We start from the raw sequence: 25,610 nt of genomic DNA, 5'->3' as shown, positions 1-25,610 counted from the left end.
CTCCCCCTTCCCGCGCAAACGCGGCCCCGCCCCCGCCCGTTGCTCCCAACGGCCGCTCCGCGGGGGAGGGGGGGGGCGCGGCGCGGCGCGCGAGGGCTCCGCGCGCTCCCATTGGCCGGCGCCCCGGCGGCGGGAAGGGCTCGGCCAATGGGAGCGCCGCCCGCCGCGTCGTGGGCGGGGCCGGCTCCGCGCGGGAGGCGGCGGCCATGGCGGCGGGCGCGTGTGAGGGTCGCGCAGGTGCCGTGGAGCGGAGGCCGCGGGGCCACCGGGGAGGCTCGGAGGGGACCGGGAGCGACATTTCTGTGTGAAAATCGGAGCTTCTCCGCAAGGCGGGCGCCTCCTTTGGCGCCTCCGGCGTGGCCGGGCTCCGAGGTGCCCCCGTCCCCGCAGCCATGTCGTGCGCCGCGGAGCTCGGCGACAAGAAGGGCGACAAGAAGGGCCCCAAGGGCGCCCTGAGCCACTACGTGACGGCCCCGTTCGACTCCCGCTTCCCCAACGCCAACCAGACCCGCAGCTGCTTCCAGAACTACCTGGGTGAGTCGCAAGGGGGACATGGGGACAACGTGGGGACAACGGGGGACGTCACCCCCGTCCCGCCGTTGTCCCCCCAGACTACCACCGCTGCATGAAGGCGCTGACCGCCAAACACCGCGACGTCACCCCGTGCCTGTGGTACTACCGGGTGTTCAAGTCCATCTGCCCCACGTTTTGGGTGGGTTCGGCGGTTCCGCGGGGCCTGCGGCTCGCGCTCCGAGCCGGGCCCCGTCCGCCTGTTCCTTTCCGGGTGTAGATCCAGCGCTGGGACGAGCAGCGGGCGGACGGAACCTTCCCCGGGCGCATCTAGGGACGGCGGCGCGGCCGATGGCGGCCTCTTCTCCGTCCCCAATAAACCGGCTTCGCAATGAGACCCCTTTCCAATGAACCCCCCTTTCCAATGAACCCCCCTTTCCAATGAACCCCCCTTTCCAATGGAAACCCCCTTCCCAATGATCCCTGTTTCCAAAGATCCCCCCTTCCCAATGAACCCCCCATTCCCAACAATACCCTTCCCAAAGAACCCCTTTCCCAATGGAAACCCCTTTCCCAATGGAAACCCCCCCTTCCCAATGAACCCCCCTTCCCAAAGATCCCCCTTTCCCAAAGATCCCCCCCCCTTTCCCAAAGATCCCCCCCCCTTTCCCAAAGATCCCCCCCCCCTTTCCCAAAGATCCCCCCTTTCCCAAAGATCCCCCCCTTCCCAATGATCCCCCCCCTTCCCAATGATCCCCCCTTCCCAAAGAACCCTCTTCCCAATGAACCCCCCATTCCCAACAACCCCTGTCCCAGTGACCCCCCCCATCCCAATGACCCCCCCTTCCCAATGGAAACCCCTTTCCCAATGACCCCCCCCCCTTTCCCAATGACCCCCCCCCTTTCCCAATGACCCCCCCCCTTTCCCAATGATCCCCCCCTTCCCAATGGAAACCCCCCCTTTCCCAATGACCCCCCCTTTCCCAATGACCCCCCCATTCCCCCTTCCCAATGATCCCCCCCCTTCCCAATGGAAACCCCCCTTTCCCAATGATCCCCCCCTTCCCAATGAACCCCCCATTCCCAACAACCCCTGTCCCAGTGACCCCCCCGTCCCAATGACCCCCCATTCCCAATGGAAATCCCCTTTCCCAAAGATCCCCCCCTTTCCCAATGAACCCCCCCAATGACCCCCCTTCCCAATGACCCCCCTTCCCAATGGAAACCCCCTTTCCCAATGAAACCCCCCCATCCCAATGACCCCCCCCTTTCCCAATGACCCCCCCTTCGCAAAGATCCCCCCCTTCCCAAAGATCCCCCTTCCCAATGAACCCCCCATTCCCAACAATACCCTTCCCAAAGAACCCCTTTCCCAATGGAAACCCCTTTCCCAATGACCCTCCCCTTTCCCAATGACCCCCCCCTTCCCAATGACCCCCCTCTTTCCCAAAGATCCCCCCCTTCTAATGATCCCCCCCTTCCCAACAATACCCTTCCCAAGAACCCCCTTCCTAATGGAAACCCCCCTCCCAATGATCCCTGTTTCCAATGACCCCCCCCTTCGCAAAGATCCCCCCTTCCCAATGAACCCCCCATTCCCAATGACCCCCCCTTCCCAATGAACCCCCCATTCCCAACAACACCCTTCCCAATGATCCCCCCCTTTCCCAATGATCCCCCCCTTTCCAATGATCCCCCCCTTTCCAATGATCCCCCCTTCCCAAAGATCCCCCCTTCCCAAAGATCCCCCCTTCCCAAAGATCCCCCCTTCCCAAAGAACCCCCCCTTCCCAATGAACCCCTCCTTCCCAAAGATCCCCCTTCCCAAAGATCCCCCTTCCCAAAGATCCCCCTTCCCAAAGATCCCCCTGTCCCAATGATCCCCCTGTCCCAAAGAGCCCCCCTGTCCCAATGATCCCCCCCTTTCCCAAAGATCCCCCCCCTTCCCAATGAACCCCCCATTCCCAACAATACCCTTCCCAAAGAACCCCTTTCCCAATGGAAACCCCTTTCCCAATGACCCCCCCCTTCCCAATGGAAACCCCCCCTTCCCAATGACCCCCCCCTTTCCCAATTACCCCCTCCCTTTCCCAATTACCCCCTCCCTTTCCCAAAGATCCCCCCCTTTCCCAAAGATCCCCCCCCTTTCCCAAAGTTCCCCCCCTTTCCCAATGACCCCCCCCTTTCCCAATTACCCCCTCCCTTTCCCAATGATCCCCCCCTTCCCAAAGATCCCCCTTCCCAATGAACCGCCCATTCCCAACAATACCCTTTCCCAAAGATCCCTCTTCCCAAAGATCCCCCCCTGTCCCAACGACCCCCCCTTCCCAACGACCCCCCCTTCCCAACGACCCCCCCTTCCCAACGACCCCCCTTCCCAACGACCCCCCCTTCCCAACGATCCCCCTTCCCAACGACCCCCCCTTCCCAACGACCCCCCCTTCCCAACAACCCCCTTTCCCAACAACCCCCTTTCCCAACAACCCCCTTCCCAACAACCCCCTTCCCGTGTCCCGTCCTCCCGCTCCGGCTCCGTAGGTTCCCCCCCCCCCCCCTTCCCTTCCCTCCGGCCCCTTCCCGTCCCCCCCCATCTCCGGGGCCGTTTCCTGGCCCGGCTCGCCCTTTCCTGTCCCCATCCCGTCACCGTCACCGAGGGAAACCCTCAGACAAAGAGCAGGCGGCGCCGACTGTTGTCGCCGGTGGAAGGGGGTCCAGGGGTGTGTGAGTCACCGTGCGCGGGGGGACCCGTTTGTCACCGTGAGCAGCGGGTGACCGGGGGTGCGGGGGGGGTGTCACTGCGAGCAGGGGGTGACGAGGGGTGTCACCGTGAGCAGGGGGTGTCACCGTGAGCAGGGGATGCGGGGGGGTGTCACTGCAAACGGGGGGTACAGGAAGGGTGTCACCGCGAGCAGGGGGTGACGAGGGGTGTCACCGTGAGCAGGGGGTGTCACCGCGAGCAGGGGGTGCGGGGGGGTGTCACTGCAAACGGGGGGTACAGGAAGGGTGTCACCGCGAGCAGGGGGTGTCACCGCGAGCAGGGGCTGTGGGGGGTTGTCACCGCGAGCAGCGTGTAGAAGGGGGTACGGGGCGGGTGTCACCACGTGCGGAGGGTACAGCGCGGTGTCACCGTGAGCAGCGGGTGGAAGGGGTGTAGGGAGGCGTCACCGTGAGCAGGGGGTCGAGAGGGGTGTCACTGCGAGCAGGGGGTGCAGGGGGTGCGGAGGGGTGTCCCTGTGCGCGGGGGGTGTAAGCGCGAGCGGGCTGTTGTCCCCATGCAGGGGGTGTCAGCGTGAGCAGGGTGTTGTCCCTCCCAGGGCGGCTGTCCCCATGCATGGGGGTGTCAACGTGAGCCGGCTGTTGTCCCCGCACAGGGCTGTTGTCCCCGCAGGACGGCTGTCCCCGCGTGCAGAGGGTGTCGCCATGGGCTGGCTGTTGTCCTCACGGGCTGTTGTCCCTGTACAGGGCTGTTGTCCCCGCAGGACGGCTGTCTCTGCGCAGGGGGTGTCAGCGTGAGCCGGCTGTTCTCCCCGTAGAGCAGCTGTCCCCGTGCAGGGGGTGTCTCTGCACAGGGGGTGTCACCGTGAGCGGACTGTTGTCCCCGAAGGGCGGCTGTCCCTGCATGCCGGGGTTGTCAGTGCGAGCCGGCTGTTGTCCCCACAGGCTATTGTCCCCGCAGGGTAGCTGTCCCTGCGTGCAAGGGGTGTCACCGTGAGCAGGCTGTTGTCCCCGCAGGCTGTTGTCCCTGCAGGGCGGCTGTCCCTGCGTGCAAGGGGTGTCACCGTGAGCAGGCTGTTGTCCTTGCAGGCTGTTGTCCCTGCAGGGCGGCTGTCCCTGCGTGCAAGGGGTGTCACCCTGAGCAGGCTGTTGTCCCCGCAGGCTGTTGTCCCTGCAGGGCGGCTGTCCCTGCGTGCAGGGGGTGTTGGCGCGAGCTGGCTGTTGTCCCAGCAGGCTGTTGTCCTCATGCAGGGCGTGTCACTGTGAGTGGACTGTTGTCCATGCAGGGTGGCTGTCCGTGCATGCAAGGGGTGTCAGCGCGAGCCGGCTGTTGTCCCCACAGGCTGTTTGTCCCCGCACGGGGCGGCTGTCCCTCCGTGCAAGGGGTGTCAGTGTGAGCTGGCTGTTGTCCCCGCGGGCTGTTGTCCCCGCAGGGTGGCTGTCCGTGCATGCAAGGGGTGTCAGCACGAGCCGGCTGTTGTCCCTACAGGCTGTTTTCCCCGCTCAGGGCGGCTGTCCCCATGCAGGGGGTGTCACCGTGAGCGGGCTGTTGTCCCCGCAGGCTGTTGTCCCCACAGGGCGGCTGTCCCTGCGTGCAGGGGGTGTCAGCACGAGTTGTCCCCGCGGGTTGTTGTCCCCGTAGGCTGTTATCCTCACGCAGAGGGTGTCACCGTGAGTGGACTGTTGTCCCTGCAGGGTGGCTGTCCTTGCGTGCAGGGGTTGTCAGCGCGAGCCGGCCATTGTCCCCGCAGGCTGTTGTCCCCGCACAGGGGGTGTTGGCGCCCGCCGCCTGTTGTCCCCGCCGGTTGTTGTCCCCGCAGGCTGTTGTCCTCACACAGGGGGTGTCACCGTGAGCGGGCTGTTGTCCCCACAGGCTATTGTCCCCACAGGCTGCTCTCCGCGTGCAGGGGGTGTCGGCGCGCGCCGCCTGTTGTCCCCACCAGTTGTTGTCCCCGCAGGCTGTTATCCTCACGCAGAGGGTGTCACCGTGAGCGGACTGTTGTCCCCGCAGGCTGTTGTCCCCGCAGGGTAGCTGTCCCCATGTGCAAGGGGTGTCAGTGCGAGCCGCCTGTTGTCCCCGCAGGCTATTGTCCTCACGCAGAGGGTGTCACCGTGAGTGGACTGTTGTCCCTGCGTGCGAGGGGTGTCAGCGCGAGCCGCCCGTTGTCCCCGCAGGCTGCTGTCCCCGCGCAGGGCGGCTGTTCCCCGCGCAGGGGCTGTCGTCCCCGCCGCCTGTCGTCCCCGGCCGCCTGTTCCCCGGCCGCCTGTCGCCCCGCCGCCTGTTCCCGGCCGCCATGCTGCCCGCCGAGCGCAAGGACGGCAGCCCCCGCTTCGGCCGCCTCCACCTGCCCGTGGGGCTCTGGATCCAGTCGCCCAAGAAGCACCTGGCCAAGATGAGCCGCCGCTGGCCCAGCGCCGCCTCCGTCAAGTGAGGGGCCCCGCGTGTCCCCACGGTGTCCCCACGGTGTCCCCGAGACCCCCACGGTGTCCCCGAGACCCCCGTGGTGTTCCCAAGCCCCTCGGTCCCCTCATGATGTCCCCAGGTCCCCCACGAGGCCCCTGGTCCCCCACGGTGTCCCCAAGCCCCCTGCAGTGTCCCTGGGTCTCCCCGCAGGGTCCCCGGTCCCCTCACGATGCCCCCGGTCCCCCCACGGTGTCCCCAGTCCCCCCACGACACCTCCGGTCCCCTCATGGTGGCCCCAGGTCCCCTCATGGTGTCCCCAGGTCCCCCGTGGTGTCCCCAAGCCCCCTGCAGTGTCCCTGGGTCTCCCCACGGTGTCCCCGAGCCCCCCGCGAGGTCCCCGGTCCCCTCATGGTGGCCCCAGGTCCCCCCGCGATGTCCCCAAGACCCCCACGGTGTCCCTGGGTCCTCCCTCAGTGTCCCTGAGGCCCCCGGTCCCCTCATGGTGTCCCCTGGTCCCCCACAGTGTCCCCAAGCCCCCTGCAGTGTCCCCTGGTCCCCCATGGTGTCCCCAAGCCCCCATGATGCCCCCGGTGCCCTCATGGTGTCCCCAGGTCCCCCATAGTGTCCCCAAGCCCCCCACGAGGCCCCTGGTCCCTCACGGTGTCCCCAAGCCCCCTGCAGTGTCCCCTGGTCCCCCATGGTGTCCCCAGGTCCCCCACGAGGCCCCTGGTCCCCCATGGTGTCCCCAAGCCCCCCATGACACCCCCGGTCCCCCCATGGTGTCCCTGGGTCCCCCGCGGTGTCCCCGGTCCCCTCATGGTGTCCCCAGGTCCCTCACGATGTCCCCAGGTCCCCCATGGTGTCCCCAGTTCCCCCACGACACCTCCAGTCCCCTCATGGTGGCCCCAGGTCCCCTCATGGTGTCCCCTGGTCCCCCCGCGATGTCCCCAGTCCCCCCACGGTGTCCCCAGGTCCCCCGCGAGGCCCCAGGTCCCCCGTGGTGTCCCCAAGCCCCTCGCAGTGTCCCCGGTCCCCTTGCGGCGTCCCCTGGTCCCCTGTGGTGTCCCCAAGCCCCCTGCAGTGTCCCTGGGTCTCCCCACGGTGTCCCCGAGCCCCCCGTGAGGTCCCCGGTCCCCTCATGGTGGCCCTGGTCCCCCATGGTGTCCCCAGGTCCCCCACGAGGCCCCTGGTCCCCCGTGGTGTCACTAAGCCCCTCGCAGTGTCCCCGGTCCCCTTGCGGCGTCCCCTGGTCCCCTGTGGTGTCCCCAAGCCCCCTGCAGTGTCCCTGGGTCTCCCCGCAGTGTCCCCGAGCCCCCCGCGAGGTCCCCAGTCCCCCCATGATGCCCCCAGTCCCCCCACGGTGTCCCCAGGTCCCCCACGAGGCCCCTGGTCCCTCATGGTGTCCCCAGGTCCCCCATGACACCCCCGGTCCCCCCACGGTGTCCCTGGGTCCCCCGCGAGGTCCCCGGTCCCCTCATGGTGGCCCCAGGTCCCCCCACGGTGTCCCCGAGCCCCCCACGGTGTCCCTGGGTCCTCCCTCAGTGTCCCTGAGGCCCCCGGTGCCCTCATGGTGTCCCCAAGCCCCCCGCGGTGTCCCCGAGCCCCTCCTGACACCCCCGGTCCCCTCATGGTGTCCCCAGGTCCCCCGCGGTGTCCCTGGGTCCCCCGTGGTGTCCCCAAGCCCCTCATGGTGTCCCCAGGACCCCCACGAGGCCCCGCGGCGTCCCCGGTCCCCCCGCGGCGTCCCCGGTCCCCTCACGGTGTCCCCAGGTCCCCCGCAGTGTCCCTGAGCCCCCCATGACACCCCCGGTCCCCCCACGGTGTCCCTGGGTCCCCCGCGAGGTCCCCGGTCCTCTCATGGTGGCCCCAGGTCCCCTCATGGTGGCCCCTTGTCCCCTCGCGGCGTCCCCCCAGGTCCCCCACAGTGTCCCCTGGTCCCCCACGGTGTCCCCAAGCCCCCCACGAGCCCCCCGGTCCCCTCACGGTGTCCCCAGGTCCCCCACGAGGCCCCTGGTCCCCCGTGGTGTCCCCAAGCCCCTCACAGTGTCCCCGGTCCCCTTGCGGCGTCCCCTGGTCCCCTGTGGTGTCCCCAAGCCCCCTGCAGTGTCCCCTGGTCCCCCACAGTGTCCCCAGGTCCCCCATGGCAGCACTGAGCCCCCTGCAGTGTCCCCAAGCCCCTTGCAGCATCCCCAGGTCCCCCATGATGTCCCCAGGTCCCTCACGGTGTCCCTGCGTCCCCTGAAATGTCACCAAGGCCCCCACGATGTCCCCGAGCCCATCACGGTGTCCCCAGGTCCCCCGCGGTGTCCCCAAGCCCCCCATGACACCCCTGGTCCCCCGCGGTGTCCCTGGGTCCACTGCAATGTCCCCAAGCCCCCTGCAGTGTCCCTGGGTCTCCCCGCAGGGTCCCAGGTCCCCTCACGGTGTCCCCAGGTCCCCTCACGGTGTCCCCAGGTCCCCCGCGTGTCCCCAAGCCCCCCCCCATGTCCCTGGTCCCCTCGCGGTGTCCCTGGGTCCCCCTGTGGTGTCCTTGGTCCCTTCATGGTGTCCCCAGGTCCCCCGCGGTGTCCCCAAGCCCCCCATGACACCCCTGGTCCCCTGCAGTGTCCCTGGGTCCCCTGCAATGTCCCCAAGCCCCCTGCAGTGTCCCCAGGTCCCCTCATGGTGTCCCCAAGCCCCCTGCAGTGTCCCTGGGTCCCCCACGGTGTCCCTGAGCCCCCCCACGATGCCCCCGGTCCCTTCATGGTGTCCCCAGGTCCCCCATGGTGTCCCCAAGCCCCCTGCAGTGTCCCCGGTCCCCTTGGGGCATCCCCAAGTCCCTCACGGTGCCCCCAAGCCCCTGTGACATCCCCCAGGTCCCCCGCAGTGTCCCCAGGTCCCCCATGGTGTCCCCAAGCCCCCCACAGTGTCCTTGGGTCCCCTGCAATGTCCCCAAGCCCCCTGCAGTGTCCCCAGGTCCCCCGCAGTGTCCCCGGTCCCCTCACGGTGTCCCCAGGTCCCCTGTGGTGTCCCCAAGCCCCTCGCGGTGTCCCCGGTCCCCTTGGGGCATCCCCTGGTCCCCCACAGTGTCCCCAGGTCCCCCGGGGCGTCCCCGAGCCCCCCACGGTGTCACTAAGGGCCCCACAGTGTCCCCGAGTCCCCTGCAGTGTCCCCAAGCCCCTCACAGTGTCCCCAGGTGCATCTCCGGGTCCCCCACAGTGTCCCCTGGTCCCCTCGTGGTGTCACCAAGCCCCCCACAGTGTCCCTGGGTCCCCCGCAATGTCCCCAAGACCCCCGCGGTGTCCCCAACTCCCCCGCAGTGTCCCCTGGCCCCCAGGATGTCCCCCAGCTCCCCCACAGTGTCCCCAATGCCCCATGATGTCCCCCAGCCCCCTGTGGTGTCCCCAACCCCCCTGTGGTGTCCCCAACCCCCCTGTGGTGTCCCCCAACCCCTCCACGGTGTCCCCCAACCCCTCCACGGTGTCCCCCAACCCCTCCACGGTGTCCCCCAACCTCTCCATGGTGTCCCCCAACCTCTCCATGGTGTCCCCAACCTCTCCATGGTGTCCCCAACCCCTCTGCGGTGTCCCCAGCCCCACCACGGTGTCCCCTAGCTCCCTGTGGCGTCCCCAACCCCTCCACAGTGTCCCCAACCCCCTATAGTGTCCCCAACCCCTCCACGGTGTCCCCAACCTCTCCATGGTGTCCCCCAGCCCCTTATGGCATCCCCAACCCCGTCGTGTCCCCCAACCCCCCCCGCGGTGTCCCCAATCCCCCATGATGTCCCTCAGCTCCCTATGGTGTCCCCAACCCCTCCACGGTGTCCCCCAGCCCCCTATAATGTCCCCAACCCCATCGTGTCCCCTCAGTCCCCCACAGCGTCCCCAGACCCCTATAGCGTCCCTAACCCCTATGGTGTCCCCAACCGCTCCACAGTGTCCCCAGACCCCTATGGTGTCCCCTAGCTCCCTGTGGCGTCCCCAACCCCTCCACGGTGTCCCCCAGACCCCTATGGCGTCCCCAACCCCCCCGCGATGTCCCCTAACCCCCTATGGTGTCCCCAACCCCCCCGCGGTGTCCCCAACCCCCTATAGTGTCCCCAACCCCGCAATGTCCCCAACCCCCCCGCCCCCCCCAGGTCCACGTCATCGGACACCGCCCGGCCGGGTGACACCCCGGAGCCCCGCACAGGCGCCAAGGCCAAGGCCGCGCGCCACAAGCGCCTGTCCAACCTGTTCCACCGCACCACCACCACCACCACCAACACCCGCTGGAGCAGCGAGAAGAAACTCTCCGACCTGGCCACCCCCGCCGGCCCCGCACAACCGTCGCCGTCACCCCAACAACAACAGCCGCCCCCGGGCATCCTGAAGATCTTCGGCGGCGAGCTGTCGCGCGGCGCCAACTACAAGAGCGTGCTGGCGACGCCGCGCTCCACGGCGCGGCAGCTGGTGCGCGAGGCCCTGGAGCGCTACGGGCTGGCGGCGGCGGCGGGCGCCTTCGTGCTGTGCGACGTGGTGGGGCGGCCCGCGGGGCCCGGCGGCGCGTGGCGGCCCGAGCACGCGCGGCCCGTGGGCGACGCCGAGCGGCCGCTGGTGCTGCAGGACGTGTGGAAGCCCAAGGCCGGCTGCTCGCGGCGCTTCGAGATCCGGCGGCGGCGCGACGTGGAGCGCGACGAGGGCGACGATGGGGACGAGGACGGTGAGTGGGGGGCGTAGGTGACACTGGGTGTGCGCTTGGTGTGAGAGTGATGCTCAGGGTGCAAGGGTGACACTCGGGGTGTGCCTGGTGTGAGTGTGACACTGGGTGTGCGCTCAGTGCGAGTATGAGACTCAGGATGCAAGGGTGACACTCGCGGTGTTCCTGGTGCGAGTGTGGCACTGCGTGTGCGCTCGGTGCGAGTGTGATGCTCAGGGTGCAAGGGTGACACTCGGGTGTGAGGGTGACACTCAGGGTGCACTTGGTGCGAGTGTGACACTGGGTGTGCGCTCGGTGTGAGCGTGATGCTCAGGGTGTGACGGTGACACTCAGGGTGTGCACTTGGTGTAAGTGTGACACTGGGTGTGCGCTCGGTGCGAGTGTGATGCTCAGGGTGCAAGGGTGACGCTCGGGGTGTGAGCGGTGTGAGTGTGACACTGGGTGTGCGCTCGGTGCAAGTGTGATGCTCAGGGTGTGAGGGTGACACTTGGGGTGCACTTGGTGCGAGTGTGACACTGGGTGTGCGCTCAGTGTGAGCGTGATGCTCAGGGTGCAAGGGTGATGCTCAGGGTGTACTTGGTACGAGTGTGACACTGGGTGTGCGCTCAGTGCGAGTGTGACACTCGGGCTGTGAGGGTGATGCTCAGGGTGTGCCTGGTGCGAGTGTGACACTGGGTGTGCACTCGGTGCGAGCGTGATGCTCAGGATGCGAGTGTGACACTCAGGTGTGAGGGTGACGCTCAGGGTGTGCCTGGTGCGAGTGTGACACTGGGCGTGCGCTCGGTGCGAGTGTGATGCTCAGGGTGCAAGGGTGACACTCAGGTGTGAGGGTGACGCTCAGGGTGTGCCTGGTGCAAGCGTGACACTGGGTGTGCGCTCGGTGCGAGTGTGACACTCGGGCTGTGAGGGTGATGCTCAGGGTGTGCCTGGTGTGAGTGTGACACTGGGTGTGCGCTCGGTGCGAGGGTGACACTTGGGTGCAAGGGTGACACTCAGGGTGTGCTGGGTGTGAGTGTGACACTGGGTGTGCGCTTGGTGTGAGGGTGACACTTGGGGTGAGCGGGTGACACGTGTGGGAGCCCAAGGCCGGCTGCTCGCGGCGCTTCGAGATCCGGCGGCGGCGCCACGTGGAGCGCGACGAGGGCGACAATGGGGACGAGGACGGTGAGCGGGGTGTCAGGGTGACACTGGGTGTGCGCTTGGTGTGAGTGTGATGCTCAGGGTGCGAGGGTGACGCTCAGGGTGTGCCTGGTGCGAGTGTGACACTGGGTGTGCGCTCGGTGCGAGAGCGATGCTCAGGCTGCAAGGGTGACGCTCAGGGTGTGCCTGGTGTGAGTGTGACACTGCGTGTGCGCTCAGTGCGAGTGTGACACTCGGGCTGTGAGGGTGATGCTCAGGGTGTGCCTGGTGTGCGTGTGACACGGGGTGTGCGCTCGGTGTGAGTGTGATGCTCAGGGTGCAAGGGTGACGCTCAGGGTGTGCCTGGTGTGCGTGTGACACTGGGTGTGCGCTCGGTGTGACTGTGATGCTCAGGGTGCGAGGGTGACACTCAGGTGTGAGGGTGACGCTCAGGGGTCCCTTGGTGCGAGTGTGACACGGGGTGTGCACTCGGTGCGAGTGTGATGCTCAGGGTGCAAGGGTGACGCTCGGGGTGTGAGCCGTGTGAGTGTGACACTGGGTGTGCGCTCGGTGCGAGGGTGATGCTCAGGGTGAGCGGGTGACACGTGTGGGAGCCCAAGGCCGGCTGCTCGCGGCGCTTCGAGATCCGGCGGCGGCGCCACGTGGAGCGTGACGAGGGCGACGACGACGGGGACGAGGACGGTGAGCGGGGGGTGAGGGTGACGCTCAGGGTGACACTTGGGGGGCCCTTGGTGCGAGTGTGACACTGGGTGTGCGCTCCGGTGCGAGGGTGACGCTTGGGGTGTGCCTGGGGCGAGTGTGATGCTCAGGGTGCGAGTGTGACACTCGGGGTACAAGGGTGACACTTGGAGTGCACTTGGTGTGAGTGTGACACTGGGTGTGCACTCAGTGTGAGTGTGATGCTCAGCGTGCGAGTGTGACACTCAGGTGCGAGTGTGATGCTCAGGGTGTGCATGGTGCGAGTGTGACGCTGGATGTGCACTCGGTGTGAGTGTGATGCTCAGGGTGCGAGTGTGACACTCCGGGTGTGAGGCTGACACTGGGAGTGTGCCTGGTGCGACTGTGATGCTCAGGGTGCGAGTGTGACACTTGGGGTGTGAGCGGTGCGAGTGTGACACCGGGTGTGCGCTCGGTGCGAGTGATGCTCAGGGTACAAGCGTGATGCTCAAGTGCAAGGGTGACACTGGGGTTGTGCCTGGTGCGACTGTGATGCTCAGGGTGCGAGCGTGCACTCGGGGTGCGAGGGTGACGCTCAGGGTGTGCCTGGTGCGAGTGCGACAGTGTGCGCTTGTTGCGAGTGTGGTGCTCAGCGTGTGCCTGTCACCAGTGTGACACCCAGTGTGCGCTTGTACAGTTGGTTTGCGCTTGTTGTGAGCGTGACATTTGGGATGCGCTCATGAGTGTGACACTCGGCGCACGCTTGTGCGCTTGGCGTGCGCTTGTTGTGAACGTGACACTTGGCGCCTGTTTGTGCGCTCGGGGTGCGCTGGTTGTCAGTGACCACGTGTTTGTTGCGAGTGTGACACTCGGCGCGCGCTCAATCTGAGTGTGGCACTCGGTGCACGCCTGTGCGCTCGGGGTGCACTCATGAGCGTGACACTCTGCAAGCGATTGTGCGCTCGGCGTGCGCTTGTTTTGAGCATGATACTCAGGGTACACTCGTGAGCGTGACCATGCGCTTGTGCGCTTGGTATGAGCATGACAGTCGGTGCGCGCTTGTTGTGAGCGTGACACTTGGTGCGCACTTGTGCGTTCACGGTGCGCTTGTTCCCATGACAGTGTGCGCTTGTGAGCGTGACACGGCGTGCGCTTGTCGTGAGTGTGACACTTGGCCTGCGCTTGTGAGCGTGGCACTCGACACGCGCTTGTGCGCTCGGCGTGCGCTTGTTCTAAACATAACACTCGGCATGTGCTTGTTGTGAGCATGACACTTGGTGTGTGTTTGTGTGTTCAGCGCGTTTCTTGTGAGCGTGACACTCGGCATGTGCTTGTGAACACAACACTTGGTGTGTGCTTGTGCGCTCAGTGTGCGCTTGTGAGCGTGACACTCGGCGCGCGCCTGTGCACTCAATCTGCAGTCGTGAGTGTGACACTCGGTAGGCGCTTGTGCGCTCAGCATATGCTTGTTGTGAGTGTGACACTCGGCGTGCGCTTGTGCACTCAGCGTGTGCTTGTGAGCGTGACACTCGGCCTGTGCTTGTTGTCAGCATGACACTCGGCGTGCGCTTGTTGTCAGCGTGTGCTTGTGAATGCGACACTCGGTGTGCGGTTGTGCACTCGGCATGTGCTTGTTGTGAGCATGACACTCAGCGTGTGCTTGTTGTCAGCATGACACTCGGCGTGCGCTTGTTGTCAGCGTGTGCTTGTGAATGCGACACTCGGTGTGCGGTTGTGCACTCGGCATGTGCTTGTTGTGGGCATGACACTCAGCGTGTGCTTGTTGTCAGCATGACACTCGGCGTGCACTTGTTGTCAGCGTGACAGTCGGCGCGTGCCTGTGCACTCAATGTACGCTTGTTGTCAGTGCGACACTCGGCGCGCCTGTGCGCTCGGCGTGCGCCTGTTGTCAGCGCGACACCCGGCGCGCCTGTGCGCTCCCGCTCACGCCGTCCCCGCAGGGCCGGAGGCACCGCCGCGCCGCGCGTCCCGCAGCCGCTCGCGCGCCGCGTCAGGCGGCCCCGCGACCCCCGAGCGCCCGGACAACCCCGCGCTGCGCCGCAGCATCAGCGACATGAACCTGAGCGCGCGGCGGCGCCGCGAGCGCCGGGCCGTGCTCAGCGTGGCCGCCGACGGTGACGGTGACGGCACCGCCGGAGCGGGGGTCGCGGTGCCCCCGGAACCGCCGGAGCCCGAGGAGGCGCCCGAGGAGGCGGCGCCCGCCCGGCCCCCCCGGCGTCACCCCTATTTCCTGCTGTTGCAGAGCTGCGACCCTCAGGTGAGCGGGGACGGGGACGGCCGGGGGTCGCCGCCTGTTGCTACCGCTGGAGCGGTGACAGGGGATAAAGGGACGGGGACACCCGGGGGCCACCGCCTGTTGCTACCGCTTGAGCAGTGACAGGGGATAAGGGGACACCTGGGAGCCCTGGGGCCACCCCTGTAAGTGCCTGTCACTGCCTGGTGATGGTGACGGGACACCCGGGTACCCCGGGAGCACCCCCAGTGTCGCCTGTCACTGCTTGGTGACGGTGACGGGACACCCCTGTCACCGCCTGTTGCTACCCCTCGAGCAGTGACAGGGGATAAGGGGACACCTGGAAGCCTTGGGGCCACCCCTGTTACTGCCTGGTGACGGTGACGGGACACCCCTGTCACCGCCTGTTGCTACCCCTCGAGCAGTGACAGGGGATAAGGGGACACCTGGGAGCCCTGGGGCCACCCCTGTCACTGCCTGGTGACGGTGATGGGACACCCGAGCACCCCCAGTGTCGCCTGTCACTGCCTGGTGACGGGACACCCCTGTCACCGCCTGTTGCTACCCCTTGAGCAGTGACAGGGGATAAAGGGACACCTGGGAGCCCTGGGGCCACCCCTGTCACTGCCTGGTGATGGTGACAGGCCACCCAGGCACCCCAGGGGCACCCCTGTCGCCACCTGTCACCATCCGGTGACGGTGACAGGACACCCTGGCGTCTTGGGGACACCCCCATCACTGCCCAGCGAGCGGTGACAGGACAACGGGGCCCCCTGGGGACACCCCCCTCCCCGCCTGTCACCACCCGCTGCGGCGCCAGGAGACACCGCGACCGCCTGTCCCCCCGCACAGGCGCCGGTGATCCACCCGCTGACGCGCCCCCGCCACGTGTTCGGCCGGCGCCCGGACAAGTCCGCCTGTAGCACCACCGCCGCCGACACGCTGTTGGAGGCGCCCGACCTGCTCCCCCGGCACTGCGTGGTGCGCACAGGCGACCCGCCGCTTGTGCGCCCCCTCCGCGGCGCCGCCGTCGCCCACAACGGGCGCCCGCTGTTGCGTCAGGCGCCGCTACAACCCGGCGACCTCCTGGCCCTCGGCCGCCACGTGCTGCTGCTCTACAAGGACCCCCGCGACGTCACCGTCCCCGAGGCGCCCGCGTGGGCGCCCCGCGCGCTCCCGGCGCCGCCTGACGCCCTGGGCTGTTCCGCCTGTGGCCGCTCCGGCCCGGAGCGTCAGGCGGCCCTGCGCGCCTTCCTGGAGAACAGGCGGCCGGAGCTGCGGTTCCGGCCGCAGGACGAGGAGCCGCTGCTGCGCGAGATCCTGCGCCTGGGGAACGGTGACGGTGACAACGGTGACGACGGTGACGCGGCGCTGGCGCCCGCCTTCCTGCTGGGGCTGTGCCTGGAACACTCGGCGCGCGCCATGGAGCCCGCACACCTGCCCGCGCTGTTGGCCCGCGTGGCGCGCCGCGTGCAGGAGGCCGCCTGGGTGAGCGCGGGGACGCGCGCGGGTGTCACCCGGCCCCGGGGGACGCCTGTGTCACCACCCGGCCATGGGGGACGCCTGTGTCACCACCCAGCACCGGGGGACGCGTTTGTCACCATCCCATGGGACACACACGTGTCACCACCTGGCCCTGGGACACGTGTGTGTCACCATCTATCCCATGGGACACGCCTGTGTCACCACCCGACCCCGAGACACGCGTTTGTCACCATCCCATGGGACACACGTGTGTGTCACCACCCGGCCCTGGGACACGCGTGTGTCACCATCTATCCCATGGGACACACGTGTGTGTCACCACCCGGCCCTGGGACACGCGTGTGTCACCATCTATCCCATGGGACACGCGTGTGTCACCACCCGGCCCCGGGACACGCGTGTGTCACCATCTATCCCATGGGACACACGTATGTCACCACCCGGCCCCGGGACACGCGTGTGTCACCATCTATCCCATGGGACACACACGTGTGTGTGTCACCCAGTCCCAGGACACAGGTGTGTGTCACCCGGCCCCAGGACACCAGCCATTTCTGGGGACACACGTGTGTCACCACCCGGCCCTGGGACACACACGTGTGTCACCACTTGACCCCAAGACACGTGTGTGTCACCATCTATCCCATGGGACACACGTGTGTGTGTCACCCGGCCACAGGACACCAGCCATTCCCTGGGACACACGTGTGTCACTCGGCCCCGGGACACACACGTGTGTCACCACCTGGCCCTGGGACACGTGTGTGTCACCATCTTTGCCATGGGACACACATATGTCACCATCTATCCCGTGGGACACCCAGGACATGCGTGTGTCATCACCTGTCCCTGGGACACATGTATGTCACCACCCATCCCATGGGACACACGTGTGTCACCATCCATCCCATGGGACACCCAGGACACACACGTGTCACCGTCCATCCCATGGGACACCCAGGACACGCGTGTGTCACCGTCCATCCCATGCGACACCCCAGGACACACATGTGTCACCACCCATCCCATGGGACACACGTGTGTCACCACCCATCCCATGGGATACCCAGGACACACACGTGTCACCGTCCATCCCATGGGACACCCCAGGACACACATGTGTCACCACCCATCCCATGGGACACACGTGTGTCACCACCCATCCCATGGGACACCCAGGACACGCGTGTGTCACCGTCCATCCCATGGGACACCCCAGGACACACATGTGTCACCACCCATCCCATGGGACACACGTGTGTCACCACCCATCCCATGGGATACCCAGGACACACGGGTGTCCCCGTCCATCCCATGGGACACACACATGTGTCACCGTCCATCCCATGGGACACGCATGTGTCACCATCCATCCCATGGGACACCCAGGACACACATGTGTCACCACCCATCCCATGGGACACACGTGTCACCGTCCATCCCATGGGACACCCCAGGACACACACGTGTCACCGTCCATCCCATGGGACACCCCAGGACACACATGTGTCACCACCCATCCCATGGGACATGCGTGTGTCACCGTCCATCCCATGGGACACGCGTGTCACCCTTTGCACCCACAGGAGCAGATCAAGGAGATCAGCGAGCGACAACCGGAGAAGTGAGTGTCACCCCTCCTGTCCCCTCCCTTCCCCCAGGGGACATCCTCGCCGTGTCCCTTCACACCTGGGGACACTTGGGGACATCCCCTTTGGGGCCACCCCCGCCGCCGGGGGTGCCACAACCGCCCCGGGTGACACAACCGCCCCGGGTGTCCCCTGCGCGCAGCCAGCAGGAGCCGCCGGCGGAGGCTGCGGGTGACGCCGCGGTGACGCCGGGTGACGCGGCGGTGACGCCGGGTGACGCCGCGGTGACGTCGGAGCTGCGGCCGCTCGTGCTCTGGTTGGCCAACGCCACCGAGCTGCTCAACCTGGCGCAGGGCCGAGTGATGGAGCTGGAGAAGGAGCTGGAGGCCGAGCTGGACGGTGGGGACGGCGCGGGGGACAAGGGGACACCAGGGGGGACAAGGGGACAGCGCGGGGGACAAGGGGACACCACGGGGGACAAGGGGACACCACGAGGGCCTTGGGGACACCACGAGGGCCTTGGGGACACGACGGGGGCCTTGGGGACACCATGGGGGACAAGGGAACACCGCGAGGGCCTTAGGGACACAACAGGGGTCTTGGGGACATTGCGGGGGACAAGGGGACACCATGAGGGACAAGGGGACATCGCGAGGGACGAGGGGACACCAGGGGGGACAAGGGGACACCACGAGGGCCTTGGGGACACCACGAGGGCCTTGGGGACAGCGCGAGGGACAAGGGAACACCGCGAGGGCCTTAGGGACACAACAGGGGTCTTGGGGACATTGCGGGGGACAAGGGGACACCATGAGGGACAAGGGGACATCGCGAGGGCCTTGGGGACACCGTGGGGGCCTTTGGGACACCAGGGGGGACAAGGGGACACCATGAGGGCCTTGGGGACACGACGAGGGCCTTGGGGACACCGTGAGGGCCTTGGGACACTTTGGGGGATGAGGGGACACTGCAGGGGCCTTGGGGACACCAGGGGGCCTTGGGGACACCGTGAGAGACAAGGGGACACCAGGGGGGACAAGGGGATGGCGCGGGGGACAAGGGGACATGACGAGGGCCTTAGGGACACAACAGGGGTCTTGGGGACACCATGGGGACAAGGGGACACCACGAGGGCCTTGGGGACAGCACAGGGGCCTTGGGGACAGTGCAGGGGACAAGGGGACACCACGAGGGCCTTGGGGACACCACGAGGGCCTTGGGGACACCATGGGGGACAAGGGGACACCATGGGGGAGAAGGGGACGGCGCGGGGGCCTTGGGGACACGAGGGGGGACAAGGGGACACCGCGAGGGCCTTGGGGACACCAGGGGGCCTTGGGGACACCATGGGGCACAAGGGGACACCACGAGGGCCTTGGGGACACAACAGGGGCCTTGGGACCACAGGGGACCTTGGGATGCTTTGGGGGATAAGGGGACATAGTGAGGGGCAATGGGACACCATGGGGGCCTTGGGGACACTTTGGGGGACAAGGGAACACCGCAAGGGCCTTAGGGACACCGCGAGACCCTTGGGGACATAACAGGGACCTTGGGGACACCAGGGGGTCTTGGGACGCTTTGGGGGACAAGGGGACACTGTGTGGGGCAAGGGGACACTGCAGGGGTCTTGGGGACACCATGGGGGACAAGGAGACATAACGAGGGCCTTGGGGACACCGCAAGGGTCTTGGGGACACCATGGAGGACAAGGGGACACCACGAGGGCCTTGGGGACACAATGGGGCACAAGGGGACACCATGAGGGCCTTAGGGACACAACAAGGGCCTTGGGGACACCAGGGGGCCTTGGGGACACCATGGGTGACAAGGGGACACCATGGGGGACAAGGGGACACCACGGGGGCCTTGGGGACATCGCGAGGGCCTTGGGGACACCATGGGGGACAAGGGGACACCACGGGGGCCTTGGGGACACAATGGGGCACAAGGGGACACCATGAGGGCCTTAGGGACACAACAAGGGCCTTGGGGACACCAGGGGGCCTTGGGGACACCATGGGGCACAAGGGGACACCACGAGGGCCTTGGGGACACAACAGGGGCCTTGGGACCACAGGGGACCTTGGGATGCTTTGGGGGATAAGGGGACATAGTGAGGGGCAATGGGACACCATGGGGGCCTTGGGGACACTTTGGGGGACAAGGGAACACCGCAAGGGCCTTAGGGACACCGCGAGACCCTTGGGGACATAACAGGGACCTTGGGGACACCAGGGGGTCTTGGGACGCTTTGGGGGACAAGGGGACACTGTGTGGGGCAAGGGGACACTGCAGGGGTCTTGGGGACACCATGGGGGACAAGGAGACATAACGAGGGCCTTGGGGACACCGCAAGGGTCTTGGGGACACCATGGAGGACAAGGGGACACCACGAGGGCCTTGGGGACACAATGGGGCACAAGGGGACACCATGAGGGCCTTAGGGACACAACAAGGGCCTTGGGGACACCAGGGGGCCTTGGGGACACCATGGGTGACAAGGGGACACCATGGGGGACAAGGGGACACCACGGGGGCCTTGGGGACATCGCGAGGGCCTTGGGGACACCATGGGGGACAAGGGGACACCACGGGGGCCTTGGGGACACAATGGGGCACAAGGGGACACCATGAGGGCCTTAGGGACACAACAAGGGCCTTGGGGACACCAGGGGGCCTTGGGGACACCATGGGTGACAAGGGGACACCATGGGGGACAAGGGGACACCGCGAGGGCCTTGGGGACATCGCGAGGGCCTTGGGGACACCACGGGTGACAAGGGGACACCAGAGGGGCAAGGGGACACAATGGGGGCCTTGGGACATTTCGGGGGACAAGGGGACACAACAGCGGCCTTGGGTACAATGTGGGGCCCTTGGGGACACCATGGGGAAAAGGGGACACCGCAGGGGTCTCGAGGACAATCGGTGGCCTTGGGGACACCACTGGGGCCTTGGGGACACAGTGGGGGCCTTGGGGACAATGCGGGAGCCTTGGGGACACCACGGGGCCCTTGGGGACACCAGAGGGCCTTGGGGACACTGGAGGGGACCCCACAAGCCACCTGGGGACATCGTGGGCGACCCAGCGACACCGCGCGGGGGTCAGGGACACCATGGGGGGCCGGGTGACACTGCAGGGGGGTTGGGGACACCCCACAGGGCTTGGGGACACTTCAGGGGGCTCGGTGACACCGTGGGGGACCTGGTGAGGCCCCAGGGGACACAGGGACACCATGGGAGACCGGGTGACACGATGGGGGCGGGGGCAGCAGCCGCGCAGGGTGACAACAGCCGGCGTCCCCCGGTGTCACCCGCAGAGCCCGGCCAGGACGCGCTGTTGGCCGCCGACCTGGAGACGTGTGACGAGGCGCTGGGGGTGTTGGACGAGGTCATCATGTCAACGTTCCAGCAGTGCGTCTACTACCTGACCAAGGTGGGCGCGCGCGGCGTCACCCGCACGGCGTCACCCGCACGGCTCACACCGCGTCGCGTGGTGTCACCTGCATAGCTCACACCGCACAGCGTCACCTGCACACTCTGCCCCATGGTGTCACCCGCACAGCTCGTACCTCCCCATGCTGTCACCCGCACGCTTCACCACCCGCTCAGCATTGTCAGCCGCATAGCTCACACCCCGCCATGCTGTCACCCACACGTTACACCCCCTGCAGTCACCTGCACACGTCACACCCCTCCACGCTGCCATCCGCACGTTACACCCCCCACATTGTCACCCGTACACCTCACACCCCTCTGTGCTGTCTCCCATATACTCCAACCCCCTGTGCTGTCACCCACACACCTCACACCCCGCCATTGTCACCCGCACCCCTCAACCCCCACATTGTCACCCGTGCCCTCACACCCCCCACATTGTCACCCGTGCCCTCACACCCCTCCACACTGTCACCCACACACCTCACCCCCCACCCAGCAGTGTCACCCGCACCCCTCACCCCCCCATATTGTCACCCGCTCCCCTCACACCCCCCGCGTTGTCACCCGCACCCCTCACCCCTTCACGTTGTCACCCGCCCCCCTCACACCCCCCGCGCTGTCACCCGCCCCCCTCACACCCCCATGTTGTCACCCGCCCCCCTCACATGCCCACCTTGTCACCCACCCCCCTCACACCCCCCACGCTGTCACCCGCACCCCTCACATCCCCACAGTCACCCGCATCCCTCACATCCCCACGTTGTCACCCGTGCCCTCACACCCCCAATGTTGTCACCCGCACCCCTCACCCCCTTCACGTTGTCACCCGCCCCCCTCACACCCCCCGCGTTGTCACCCACACCCCTCACGCCCCCCACGTTGTCACCCACACCCCTCACATCCCCACGTTGTCACCCACACCCCTCACACCCCCCACGTTGTCACCCACACCCCTCACATCCCCACGTTGTCACCCGCACCCCTCACACTCCCCACGTTGTCACCCCCACCCCTCACACCTCCCATGTTGTCACCCGCTCCCCTCACACCCCCCACGCTGTCACCCGCACAGACGCTGTACGCGACCCTCCCCGCCCTGCTGGACAGCGACCCCTTCGCGACACCCGCAGAGCCGCCCCCGCCGGACGTGCTGTCCCCCGAGGCGGCGGCCCCGTCACCCGGCGACGCGTCACCCGGCGACGCGTCACCCGCCGTGACCCCCAACACCCCGCCGGGGCTGCGGGCGCCGCTGCGGGTGTTCGCGGGCGCCCTGCGCGTGGCGCGCGCCTGTCGCCTACACCCGCAGCTGCTGTCGCAGACCTTCGGCTACCTGTTCTTCTTCTGCAACGCGGCGCTCTTCAACACCCTCATGGAACGCGGTGCGCCGGGGGGGGACAACCGCGGGACGGGACAACCCGGGGACGGGACAACCGGGGGACAAGGGACACAGGACACTGGGGTGACATGGGGACAATGGGGGGACATAGGACACCGGGGTCCTGAGATGGGGGACACAGGACACTGGGGTGACACGGGGACCATGGGAGGGACACAGGACACCAGGGTGACACAGGAACCGCAGGGGGACACATTGGGGACACAGGAGACTGGGGGACATGGGGGGACACAGGACACTGGGGTGACATGGGGACAATGGGGAGGACACAGGACACCGGGGTCCTGGGATTGGGGAGATGGGGGACACAGGACACTGGGGTGACATGGGGACCATGGGGGGTGACACCAGGGTGACACAGGGACCATGGGGGGGACACAGGACACCGGGGTGACGTGGGGACACAGGACACCGGGGTGACACAGGGACCATGGGGGGTGACACCACGGTGACACAGGGACTATGGGGAGGACACAGGACACCGGGGTGACGTGGGGACCATGGGGGGGACACTGGACACCGGGGTGACACAGGGACCATGGGGGGACACAGGACACTGGGGTGACATGGGGACCATGGGGGGTGACACCGGGGTGACACGGGGACCATGGGGGGGGACACAGGACACCGGGGTGACACGGGGACCATGGGAGGGACACAGGACACCAGGGTGACATGGGGACAATGGGGGGGACACAGGACACCGGGGGGACATGGGGACCATGGGGGGGACACTGGACACCGGGGTGACACAGGAACCGCAGGGGGACACATTGGGGACACAGGAGACTGGGGGACATGGGGGGACACAGGACACTGGGGTGACACGGGGACAATGGGGGGACACAGGACACTGGGGTGACATGGGGACAATGGGGAGGACACAGGACACCGGGGTCCTGGGATTGGGGAGATGGGGGACACAGGACACTGGGGTGACATGGGGACCATGGGGGGTGACACCAGGGTGACACAGGGACCATGGGGGGTGACACCACGGTGACACAGGGACTATGGGGAGGACACAGGACACCGGGGTGACGTGGGGACCATGGGGGGGACACAGGACACGGGGGTGACACGGGGACCGCGGGGGGACACAGGCCACCACGAGGGGACATGGGACACCAGGGCCCACGGGGACCAGGGTGGGACACAGGACCCTGGGGACAATGGGGAGGGGACACTGGGACAACACGGGGACCATGGGGGACACAGGACACCAGGACCCATGGCGGGGAGGGGACACAGGACAACAGGGTGACATGGAGGGGGACAGGACCCCGGGACCTGCGGGGACCGCGGGGGGACAAAGGGGGACACAGGACAACATGGGGACCATGGGGGACACAGGACAACATGGGGACAAGGGGGGACACAGGGGGCCCCTCTTGGCTCCCCGGACGCCTGGGCCCCCTCCTAGACGTGGGCCGGGGGGGAGGGGCAGCGCCCGGACGCCTGGGCCCCCAACCCTCCCCCAAACAACACCCGTTTCCTCCCATTGTCCCGGCACTATCGGCAGGAAGCGGCCGCTTCCCATCCGCCTCCGTCCCCCGCGGAAGGGGGTGACGCACGCGTGTGACGGTGACAACAACACCCTGACCCCGGCTGTTGCCGTCCGCAGGCTCCGCGGGTCCCTTTTTCCAGTGGTCGCGCGCGGTGCGGATCCGCACCAACCTGGACCTGCTCCTGGATTGGCTCCAGGCCGTGGGGCTGGGTGACATCGGAGCCGAGTTCTTCCGGAAGCTCTCGGCAACAGCCAACCTGCTGTGCACCCCCCGCGGCACCCTGGCCAAGGTGACGGCAACACCCCGACAACACCCCGACAACACCCCCGGCGACACCGCGACAGCCGCCGGGCGCCGCGAGCTGCTACAGGCGGAGGGAGCCGCTCCCCTAACACCCGCTTTGCTCCCGTGGCTCCTACAGGCGACCTGGGCCCGGTTACGCGGTGACTACCCCACGCTGACACCCGCCCAGCTGCACCACGTGCTCAGTCACTACCAGCTGGGCCCCGGCCGGGGGTACCCCGAGTGTTGGACACCGCCGGCGGAGGAGCGGGAGGAGATCGCCGCCGGTGCGTACCCCGCGACAGCCCGCCGACACCCCGCCAACACCCGCTGGCTGCACAGCCGTTGCCGCCCCCTCTTGCAGGTGACATCTTCGAGAGCTTCACGGAACACCCGCCGCTGCTGTTGCCCAGCGAGGGTTTCCGCCTACACCCGGGCGAGACGGTGACGGACGAGGGGCTGTTCCGCCGCCTGTGCCGCCTGCGCCGCTTCCTCTGGGAGCTGGAGCAGGGGGCGCTGCCCGCCAACCACCGCAGCGCCTACAGCCTCGAGGACCCCGCCTGAGCAACACCCCGCTGCCACCCCCGGGGGCAACAGGCGGACGGCCTGATGTGGCACAGCCGGCCAACCCTGGGGGGCAGCTGGGCACCTCAGGGGACTGACAGAAGTGGTCCCAGGGTACAGTCGGACGCCCACGGTGACAGTCGGATGCCCCCTCCCCAGGACAACCGGATGCTCCCAGGGACAGTCAGACGTGTCCGGGGACAGTCGGTTGCCCCTGGGTAACACTCGGACACCTTGGGGGACCGCCAGACACCCCAAGGACCCCCCCTCCGCCTGTGCGTACAGCCGCCTGTCCCTTGGCGGTCTCAAGGGAGTGTCAGTTGCCTCCAGGGACACACGGACAACCCGGAGCAACCACCGGATGCCCCCCTGGGCACCCCCCATCCTGCCCAGGGGACAGTCGGACGCCTGTAGGAACCACCAACCACCGCCAAGGAACCTGTTGTCACCCCGAGGGACCCCCAGGGCTCCGCCTAGTTGTTCCCCCCCGCCCCGAAATCCCCCCAATAAAGAACCTTGATCCCACCTGGTCACCAGAGCTAACGCCAGTGGGAATTAGCTACCCCCACCATTAGGTTCCAGGGTTAACACCCATGGGACTGGAACCTCCTCCCCAACATTAGGTTCCAGAGTTAACGCCAGTGGGAATTAGCCACCCCCACCATTAGGTTCCAGGGTTAACACCCGTGGGAATGGAACCTCCTCCTCCCCAACATTAGGTTCCAGAGTTAACGCCGGTGGGATTTAGCCGCCCCCACCATTAGGTTCCAGGGTTAACACCCATGGGAATGGAACCTCCTCCCCAACATTAGGTTCCAGAGTTAACACCAGTGGGAATTAGCCACCCCCATCATTAGGTTCCAGGGTTAACACCCCTGGGAATGGAACCTCCTCCCCAACATTAGGTACCAGAGTTAACGCCAGTGGGAATTAGCTACCCCCACCATTAGGTTCCAGGGTTAACACCCGTGGGAATGGAACCTCCT

At 67.0% G+C, this 25,610-nt stretch overlaps 2 protein-coding genes across 2 annotated transcripts; both read left to right on the top strand.

Moving 5' to 3' along the window:
* The first annotated feature begins 392 nt into the window (after positions 1-392).
* On the top strand, positions 393-844 carry LOC148590088 (cytochrome c oxidase subunit 6B1-like). The gene is made up of 3 exons (XM_088539490.1): positions 393-534; positions 612-712; positions 791-844. The coding sequence occupies exons 1-3, from the start codon at positions 393-395 to the stop codon at positions 842-844; spliced, it is 297 nt and encodes a 98-aa protein (XP_088395616.1).
* A 4,674-nt stretch (positions 845-5,518) lies between these two features.
* RASIP1 (Ras interacting protein 1) lies at positions 5,519-24,624 on the top strand. The gene is made up of 11 exons (XM_088539489.1): positions 5,519-5,652; positions 9,746-10,308; positions 14,064-14,380; positions 15,209-15,844; positions 17,428-17,465; positions 17,633-17,829; positions 20,754-20,869; positions 21,947-22,253; positions 23,895-24,067; positions 24,200-24,347; positions 24,425-24,624. The coding sequence occupies exons 1-11, from the start codon at positions 5,519-5,521 to the stop codon at positions 24,622-24,624; spliced, it is 2,829 nt and encodes a 942-aa protein (XP_088395615.1).
* The last annotated feature ends 986 nt before the right edge of the window (positions 24,625-25,610 follow it).

The sequence above is a fragment of the Tinamus guttatus genome, unplaced genomic scaffold (assembly GCF_059628265.1).
Source record: "Tinamus guttatus ecotype Peru unplaced genomic scaffold, ASM5962826v1 Tinamus_guttatus_pri_ptg001752l, whole genome shotgun sequence".
NCBI lineage: Eukaryota > Metazoa > Chordata > Aves > Tinamiformes > Tinamidae > Tinamus > Tinamus guttatus.
Note: the sequence above shows the minus strand (reverse complement) of the source record. Positions and strands in the feature narration are given on the sequence as shown.

Coding starts and splice junctions, on each gene's coding strand:
- LOC148590088 (XM_088539490.1), top strand. CDS start 393: ATGTCGTGCGCCGCGGAGCTCGGCGACAAGAAGGGCGACAAGAAGGGC. Junction 535..611: donor CTGCTTCCAGAACTACCTGG/GTGAGTCGCAAG, acceptor TTGTCCCCCCAG/ACTACCACCGCTGCATGAAG. Junction 713..790: donor CCATCTGCCCCACGTTTTGG/GTGGGTTCGGCG, acceptor TTCCGGGTGTAG/ATCCAGCGCTGGGACGAGCA.
- RASIP1 (XM_088539489.1), top strand. CDS start 5,519: ATGCTGCCCGCCGAGCGCAAGGACGGCAGCCCCCGCTTCGGCCGCCTC. Junction 5,653..9,745: donor CCCAGCGCCGCCTCCGTCAA/GTGAGGGGCCCC, acceptor CGCCCCCCCCAG/GTCCACGTCATCGGACACCG. Junction 10,309..14,063: donor CGACGATGGGGACGAGGACG/GTGAGTGGGGGG, acceptor CCGTCCCCGCAG/GGCCGGAGGCACCGCCGCGC.